This window comes from Meleagris gallopavo, chromosome 5, assembly GCF_000146605.3.
Source record: "Meleagris gallopavo isolate NT-WF06-2002-E0010 breed Aviagen turkey brand Nicholas breeding stock chromosome 5, Turkey_5.1, whole genome shotgun sequence".
Taxonomy (NCBI): Eukaryota; Metazoa; Chordata; class Aves; order Galliformes; family Phasianidae; genus Meleagris; species Meleagris gallopavo.
In genome coordinates, this window is record NC_015015.2 from 50985710 (window position 1) to 50994989 (window position 9280).

At 45.7% G+C, this 9280-nt stretch overlaps 1 protein-coding gene across 11 annotated transcripts in view; it reads left to right on the top strand.

The window, feature by feature from the left end:
* CEP170B (centrosomal protein 170B) overlaps positions 1 to 9280 on the top strand; it is a 55855-nt gene that overhangs the window by 31834 nt on the left and 14741 nt on the right. For 7 of the 11 annotated variants that reach the window (XM_019615920.2, XM_019615919.2, XM_019615921.2 and 4 more), the window contains exons 10-13: positions 160 to 925; positions 2872 to 3060; positions 3244 to 3352; positions 4788 to 6554. In XM_019615920.2, the coding sequence (XP_019471465.1) occupies positions 160 to 925; positions 2872 to 3060; positions 3244 to 3352; positions 4788 to 6554 (2831 nt within the window). The remainder of the gene's footprint in view (positions 1 to 159; positions 926 to 2871; positions 3061 to 3243; positions 3353 to 4787; positions 6555 to 9280) is intronic. The other 4 variants (XM_010711987.3, XM_010711986.3, XM_010711985.3 and 1 more) reach the window with 1 other exon arrangement.

Consider the following 9280-nt stretch of genomic DNA (forward strand, 5'->3'; position numbering starts at 1 on the left):
CCCCCCCCCTGAAGAATACAAAGCCTGTAGCATAGTAGGTGGTGTCTTTTGGAGTTGTTTATTTCTATAGGATTTCTTTCCTTTTGACTGCAATCGGAAGGTAATGACAGGGTCCCAGAGTCTGAGAGCATGAAAGTCAAATACGCACCACTTGTTCCCAGGCAATCGGCACGAGGACGGGACGCAGAGCGACTCAGAAGACCCTGTGGCACCCAAGGCTGAAAAGGAGCCGACGACGGGTGGTGAGCGGGTGACAGAGCAAGCCAAGCTGCAGCGCCAGATGAGGCGCGATCCCCACGAGATGCTGCACAACAAGCAGGCGTTTGTCATTGAGTTCTTTGAGGACACGCCAAGGAAGAAGCGCTCACAGTCCTTCACACACAGTGCTCACTCCTCTCAGAGCGACACCGATCCTGGGCTCAAGACCAAGGTTGAGAAACGCAAGAACGTGGTGCCAACGGAGAAGCAGGGCAGCGCGGTGCCACCGTCCCACGTTGGGACACAAGGGGGCAAAGCCACCAACAGCTCCTCTGGGACCCAAAGAGCTAGCTCCTTCAAGAGGGAGAAGACAGAAGAGCGAATCAACTCTTCATCCTCCTCTGCCTCCAGAGCATCAGGCAGAGCCTATGGGAGCGTTGGGAGGAAGTCTAAAATGGCTCAGGATTTTATGGCTGAGTACCTGAGGGAGACAGCTCAATCTGGGAAGGCAGGCTCTGAGAAACCAGCACCTCAGCCTGTGCCGGCGGCCCCACGTGTGGTCATATCTTCAGAGCCAGAGCCTGCCTCTGCTCCATCTCCAGAGCTAAAGGCTGCCCAGGGCAGGAGGAATGATGAGGAAGACAGTGTGAGCGAGACTGGCACGTACACCATTGAGACAGAGTCACAGGATAAAGAGGTGGAGGAAGCACGAAAAATGATTGATCAGGTAAATATTGCTTTTCTGTGCTTGGTTTGTGAGCTGAGGGCTGAAGGTTTGGGCTTATGCAGCTGTTGCTGATGGATCCAGCTTTACTGGATGCAGCAGTTGCCATGAAGGGCTGCTCCCTTTATTGTTTGGGCGCAGAGGGACTTTATAAGAGGGTGGGAAATCATCTTAGCTGACCCGTGTTAAGGATTGATGTCAATGAACTGTGAGGCTAGTCTTTAAAGAAAAAAATAAGTTACTGCCAAAACTCACCAGATACAAGAAAGCAAAGTAAGCCATCAGCACAGAGCTGTCGTGCTTCCAAAGTGAGATTTGAATGCTAAACTGCAAGTGGGCTTGCCATATGTTTAGAGGGAAAGGCACCAGCAGTATTGAGATCAGACTGATCCTGCTGAGTGCTTGGCAGGGAGTAGCTCTGCTCTCGAGGACTCTCACAAGCTTCTTTCTTGGCCTTATATCAGCACTGTTACGATTACGGGAGTTGCAGCCCATTGCTGCCACTGCAGTCTGTAGGCCAGAGGAAAGGCAGGCAGGCATGGGCTGATTGTCTTCATCATTTGCAAGCCTTGGTGGTAAGTGATTCTGCATTTAGTGTGGCTTTGTTAGGAAAACGGTGCTTGCTGGCAGGGCAAGTGGCAGCTAGTTGAGGTAGCAAAGGGTGTGGTCTAGGGTAGAGGCAACTCTACATGGATCTATACTTGTTTAGATTGTGCAAGGTGAATGATAGTCTTACAGAAAATAAATGAGGGTGAGGCTTAATGAAACCCACCCAACTGAGCAACCCCAGGGCAAGCCAAAGTTTGGCTTCAGATTTAACTTTCATCTGCGGTCTATTATGAAAACAAAACTGGCAAGTTGCTGTGAAGAGTTAGTGAAGCGTGGGCAGAAGGATGGAGTGAGGTTTAAAGGGAGCCTTGAACCTAGGTTTAGAGTCTTTGTATAGTGTTCTGTGAGCCTAGATCTGGCTTCCCTCATTTGTTTGTTATGCTTCTTCCTTACGTCCTGTTTGAAATGTGATTGAAAGTTTTTGGGGCAGGTTATTTCAGCCGCAGGAAGGCTCTAGTCCTGACACGATGGTTAATTGCTTTGAAAAGGAAATACAAAGAAAATACCACAAAAATAGAATTATTTCTGGGTAGTAGCTTGGCAAGCTTGCTCCTTGGGCAGGTGAGCTGGCCAAAATCTGCTTGTGACTGCTATAGACTTAATATGCTGTTTGTGAAATATCTCATGCCAGACCTCTGTATTTCTGTCCAGGAAGAAAGATGATCAGGATTTTGGATTTGCTGAGATTCTGGGGTGACCCACACACATGCTTTTTTATTTTTTAAATGGAACTGAGAGGAGAATTTTAGTCTGCCCAAACCTGGATACCCTCAATGGTGGCATCTTCCTCTGAATCTATAGTCAGAAGAGAGAAAGGAGTCTTTCTGAGGCATAGATCTTGTTTGCCCATGTAGGAAAGCTGTTTATCTCCAGAGAGTCTGGCCACCTAGCTTAACTACCTGTCTAGCAATACATTCATTCCCATGTCCCTTCATGGCTGTGTAAGGCTACTTTTTCTCACCCCAATCTTCATTGCAATCTGTGAAAGACCCCAGAGATAGAGCTTTCCAGGATTTTTCCCTGATTCTCCATGAATTAGATGGTAAATAGCTTTCCTAACCCTCATCCTAAATTTCTCAGGGCTGTCAGTGAAAGCTACTACTACTAAATGCAGTGCACCAAAATAATGCGGCAGGTGTGAGTGGGATTCTATGAATAAATGTATTTAAAGCTGCAGAGTAGAGAGTAGTTTTCTCAATTTGTATGGAAGGATTGGCAAGTGTTTCTGGCCTTTTGGGATCATGGTTTGTGTGTGAATAACGCTTTGTGGATTGGAATTTGGGCTAAGATTTCTTTATCTTTTTAATCTTTCCTATGTAAACATCTTTTCATCTTTTCAGGTTTTTGGTGTTCTTGAGTCGCCTGAATTTTCCAGAATATCATCAGCTTTTAGACCAGTAATAAAAGGTGAAAAAGACGACTCTGGTTCTCATCAGCATTTAGTCAGTGAAAACGGCACTTGTCAGAAGTCACCCTTGCTGCAGGCATTTGCCTCAAAAGCTGTGAGTGGGTCTCAGGCTGACATGCAGGTACGGGCAGTCTAGATGGATCTGGTGGCTTGGTGAATATTGATTTTTCTGGATGGATGGAAAGGTGATGCATGAATCGGTTTCCATTTTGAGCAGACTGGGTGGTGTGCGTACGAGAGGAGAGATTGGGTGGCTGTGTTTTGCAGACAGTCTTTCTGATGCCACATCCCCACCTTGTTGTAGATGTCTGCAGCATCTCAAGGAAGTCAGAAGTGGGTGTCAAGGTGGGCAAGTCTTGCTGACAGCTACTCTGACTCTGGATCTGTCTCAGGACAAGCTGACGGAGCTCCAGGTAAGTCTCATCCTGATGTTACATTTTGGAGGTGGCTGAATCTAAATCAGGATGATAAGAAAACAGGAATTATGGCCTTCTGTGTGTCTGGCTGTGGTTTATTTTCTGTTTTATGTTATGCTTTTTGAGGGTGGGAAGGACAGAGTGAATAGTTCCCTGTGGACTGAAGATCGAAAGTGCTTTTCGTTTGCATTTCAGAGTCATCCAGTAAGTTTTTAGGTGTTATATTTGGCATGGCTAAAAGGCACATGGGAAACAGAAAGGTTGTAAGGGCCTTGGGTGTTAACTAGCCCTGGGTAATTCTTTAGACTGCCTTATGATGCCAGGAAAAAAAAACAAACCTTTGCAAGTTGTCCTGGAGCATAATTGCTGACTGGTTCTTTTTTGGGTGTGTTTCTCCCATGTCTGGCTATGCTGAGAATTTTAGGTTGTTCTGGGGTTTGTCAAGTGGCAGGTTTGAAATGTGGAGATAAGCATAGAAAACTCAGAATGGAGAGAGAAAGGTAAATGAGAGGAGGTCAGGTTCTCATTGCAGGTAGGAAGGCAGCCTACAAACCCCTAGGTCCTGTTGATGTGTGAGAAAATGAGAACAGAGCTTTGTTGGCTTCTGTAAATGCTTTCACCTTTTTTTCGTTGTTGTTAGAAATATTTGTTTTTACCTTTATGTCATCAACAGCTACAGGCAGACTGAGTAAAGTTTAGAAGGGACCTTTGTTTTGAAGGTTACTGTCACTGTTTTCACCCTATGTGTGAACCAGAGCATTTGCAATATTACCAGAGCCATCTAACCAGTTATCCAGGTATTTAAAAGCAGGTTAAGATAGGAAGCCCTGACTAGCATGGGAAAAATAAGAGTCCTCTTTCTATGAAGTTCTTTTTTGCTGACAGGAGCGCCTATGCTGGAGCAGTAAGCTTTTATTCAGAATTTCTTCATTATTAGCATCTTTCTCCTGAGACTTTGCTGTGAGATAGATCATAAGAGAAACACCACCTATTTAGTCTTATGGGCTACATTGTGTGAAATGGCACTTAAAGCACTACTGCAGTGTTTTGGCTGATAGTGTTTCGTGTCCTTCCTGTGGCCTGATCTTATGGTAGATCAGTGCCAGCATGCTCATAGGATGAACTTTAAGCATTTGTGGCTGTACTGAGAGGTAGATGATGGGAAAATATCCAGACAGGATTTCAGACTGAGAGGGAAGGTATTGGGTAGTCTGATCAAGCAAAGAAGTATACCTTTACCTTGAGTACTTTTTATTGATAAACTTGCAGGGACTGAGCAGAAGCCTGGCCCTATTGGTGTTCATTTTGTACAGCCTTAGTTCTGAGCACAACTTGTGAGTGCTTTTGTGGCCTTTGTAGGATCAACCTCTTAATTAAAGAAAAAAAAAAAAGTTGTACAACAGTTGACTTGTGTCCATTTAACTCTCTTCAGAAAGTGGTGTAGCCCCAAAATCTGGGGAACCCGAAAATGCTGTGCCCTTGAGAACAAGACGTCTTCTTCCCCAGCTTCCGCCGAGCGATAAATCAGAGAGCCCCACACCCACAGTTCTGGTCTGCCAGGAGTCCTATTCCGAGGTAACGAAGAGAACCATTGTGAAGGATCACTGTGTGGAAGCCTACAGCGATCACAGCAACCGCCTCCTCATTCAGGAGGACTTAGATCCAGATAGCCTCAGCGATGCCAGCAGATCTGATGATGGCTTCAGCTCAGAAAAAGGCAGGAAGTATAAAGAGAACAATAAAATGCTAGAGCAGATGGGGGAAGACACAAAATCAGAGAGCCGGCAGCCAGGAGCCCCCCGGGTTGCAAATGTGAGAGCTGTGAGTGAGACGGTTTCTACTTCGTTCTACATTGGTGATGACAGCAGTGATGTGGGGATTCCTTCCAAGCTCTCTCTGAGCGTGGCCCATGCTCGAGCTGACAAAGAGGGAAAGGATCAGGAATTTTCCTTCAAGTCTACAGGCACACCCGTTCCTGGAAAGCCCTTGGGCAAAGATGTCAGCGCTTACATTAATGCAGCAGGAAAAATGGTTATTTCCGTTCATCAGAGTCCTCAAGATCAGGAAAACATAGCAGGAAAGGAAATATCTTTTGTTAGGCAGGAAAGTTTTACCAAAGATAAATCAAGCAGTGCTGTTCCTCAAAACAAGCTTCCTCATATTGCAAGTCACCCTCTGCTTAAAGATTTAGAGGCTGTTCGGTCAAACCGTATGGACTTTGGACAGGACACTCATCTTCTTCTTAAGGACACTGAAACTGCCTTGGCGGCACTGGAAGCCAAATTACTTGGTCAAAGCCAAAAGCTGGAGCCCTCAGAAACTGCTGGTCAGCTGGAGGACTCCCTGTCCGGTGACTCAGACGTGGACACAGCCAGCACGGTCAGTCTGGTGAGCGGCAAAAATGTCCCCACGAGCGCCCCAAAACGCAAAGCAGTGGCGAGCTTGCAGAAGGAGAAATCTTCCTCCTCACCATCCATCCAGGACCAGTGTGGGCAGCCCAGTGCACGGGACAGGCTGACGGAGAAGCGGAAGGCCAATGTGCCGGAGGCTCCGAGGTCTGTGGAGGCCACCAAGCGCTTTCAAATGAAGCGGAGTGCTGGGACTCGGGGGTCACTTGACTTTACAGATGATGAGAGGAGCTCGAGTCTGCCCTACTTGCCAGTCCCTGATGCTGTGGTGTCTGACCACGAGCACTCCGTGCCCCGACCTGCTCCCAGAAGGAAGCCTTTTACTCAGGCTGCCAAGGAGGATCACAGCAAAGCAACGGCAAATGTGCAGAAGATCCAGCAAGTTCTCACCCGCTCCAACAGCTTATCTACCCCAAGGCCCACAAGGGCCTCAAAGCTGCGTCGTGCCCGGCTGGGAGATGCTTCAGACAACGAGTGTGTTGATACCGAGAAAACAGCCTCTAACCCTGAAGCTGTTGCTCCGGGCTCCAAGCAGTCCACAGAGACAAAAAAGCTGTCCCGGCTTGACATCCTCGCCATGCCGAGGAAGCGGGCAGGTTCATTTACGGTGCCCAGTGACTCTGAGACAGCACAGTCAAGGACAGGGTTTTCTGGCCGGAGTGTGGAGTCCTATCGGAAGGCGACTGTGTCAGAGATCCGAGCTGCAGCAAGGAAAACAGCAGCTGCTGCCTCTGCCAAGCAGCCGTTCAGTAGGACCCGCTCAAGCAGTGTCAAGTATTCCTCCACCTCCAGTAAGTGCCTTTTTGTATTGCCTTTCAGATGTATAGGCTGGACAGTGCAGTGTTTGCAATGCTTCCTGGGCAAAGGGCTTTGGAGGCAACAGAGCAGCTCTTGTACCCTGGGAGATGTTAATGGGGTGTTGTCCATGAGGATATTTCAAACAGTAGTTTGGCTTTTTTTCCCCTTGACTTCATTTCTTGAGCAACCAGCTGCCATCTAGCAGGAACATTAGCCTTTTGCTGTTGTTGAAAAAGATAGAGTTTAATGCCTTTCCAAATCATTTCTTTGACTTCTAATGTTTGAAATTTGCTGCAAGAATGCTTCTAGTGTTGTTGATGACAGTTAATGTCCAAGGTAGCAGGTTTGAAGGGCATCTGAAACAGCAAAACAGATAAACGTCCATTGGTTTTGAAGGTTGTTACCGTGTTCTTCCTGTAAAGGCTAATGTGGAACGGGGCACTTCACTTAGATTGCTCCAAGAGATTCCCTCTGCTGAGTTCTTTCATGCAGCTTTGCCATAGGTAAGAAAGATGCACAGTTGATAGCCACAAGAATGATGTTTGGGGGGCTCTCTTGCCCTCTAGCTGTGCACTCACAGTGTTGTGAACAGTATCAACATTCGTCATATTTAAATCAGCCTTTAATTAAGGGCTGGGAGGGGGCAGGGCGAAAGACAGCTCTGGCATGGTAATTGGCAATTGGTAACTGACCCAGATATTGCTTACACCTTTGGTCTAAGCCCTGCTCTGTGCCCAGACTCCTTGACCTACCATGAGTGTGATGAAGCAGATGTGCTCAGGTTTTTAGGAATGACAGGGATGGCTACAGGGACAGGAAGAATCCCACTGGTTGAGTTTCTTAGGCCTGCTGAATGGGTTGCTATTTTGAGCAGATCTGTGTTTTTATAAAGTTTCTTCAGAGTACAGGATGTGTTCTGTTCATTTTCTTTCATACACTTGAAATAAGCATCCTTCTTGCACTGCTCATTTTTATTGCATGCTAAAAATGTTATTTGCTGCTTGTTTTGATTTTGAATTGTTTCAGCACATCCAGCTTCCCTTTATTTTAATGATTTTTTTTCTTACACATTTGTATATGCATGTAAATCAGAACGTGAGTAAGCTAAGAGTACGTACAGTCTCTCTCCTGCCTTTTCTGAAATGTTTCTACTGTTGACTTTGTGTTAATCAATAACAAATCAAGATGACGTGGTCCAAGTTTTCCAAACAGGAGGTACTCTTCACATCTCCCTGCCTTTGGACCACATACTTCAAATCATTTGGAGAAAAAATGACAAGAGCTGGCCAGTTTTTGTTTTTTAAATGAATTGGTTTTTGATTTCTGGAGCTTTGTAGCAGCATCCTAACACCTTGTGCATAGTTGCAGCAGATGACGCTAATCTTTTCTTTGAATTAGTTGCTCTTAAAATACTAACCTCCTAATTCCTTGATAGGATTGTGGACCTTGCACAAGCTCTAAATAGGCATCCTTGTGCTTTGTAGTGCTGTAGCGGGTGTGTGGTGCATGTTCCTGTACTAATGTTACAGACACTGTGAATGAATGCCCAGAGCCCCGTTTCTGGGACAAAAACAAAAGGTGGCACTGTTCTATCGAGAGGTTTTTGAGCATGACACAATAACCCTTGAAAATACCAAATTTCTGGCCTTGGGATTGAGGAGGCAGATGTGGTTGATTGATTCAAGGGTTTCTTAAAGCGTTTAGCTACCCACTATGGTTTGCAGCTGTTCCAGTGGGAGAAAATTAATCTCACCAACGGAGGAGCAGAATGAAGTATCTGCTGTGGGGACAAGAGATGTTAGTAGGTTGTCAAGCAGTCCAAGGTAACTGTGTGAAAAGCACAGATAATGACAGAATAATCCAAGTTACCAATTTGGAAAGAGAAGAAGGATTGGTCCCCCCCACCCTGCTCCTCTGTGTACCTGGTTTGTTTGTTCAAGGTAATTTGAATGGTACTAAGGGACTTGATTCTGATTTCTCTTGGTGTATAGGGTTGGTAAATCAGGCCCTCAGTTTTTGAAATCCCTGTTCAGTGACAGGTGACCTCTTGATTCTTGTTTTTTAATATATATAAAAACAATATCTTTCTGTTGGTGGAATATGAGCTGATTTATTTTTTTGTATGTACATGTATTTTTAATCCCAAGCCAGGATCTTTAAATAGCTGAGATAACAATGTCTAAGAACATGTTTTTGTTTTTTTTCCTCTGTGTGGTAACAGTCTGCAGTTTCTATCTCCATCTTTTATGCCAAATTCATTATCTTTGTTTACATGATTAATGATGCTGGCTTCATTCACTTTCAAAGGTTTAGCATTACGATAATCTTTGTAACACAGTGAAGCTTTCAGGTGTTGTAATTTTAAATAACCTGTCTGGCTTTGTGTCTGGTGGGTCTTCATTCTCCAGAGAAAGACAGAAGGGAATGAAGCACCATCTGTGAGGAGTGCAGTGAGATGGGGAAAATCTGGGAGCCACATTTTTAAGCAAGGAGTTTACTGCTGAGCACCTCAATGTTTACCATGCAATGAGGACCTAGATCATTTCAGAACTGGCTGGGACAAGTGGGAGCTCTGCTTGGCTGCAGGGCTTGGAGCCAGTCCTGCCTGCCCATCCATGTGGGCGCTTTTTGTAGGGTGTCATTAACAGGGATGGCGAGGCAGGAGACCAATGTGGGATGCGGACAAATAGAACCACACGTTGCATCTCTCCTTCACTCA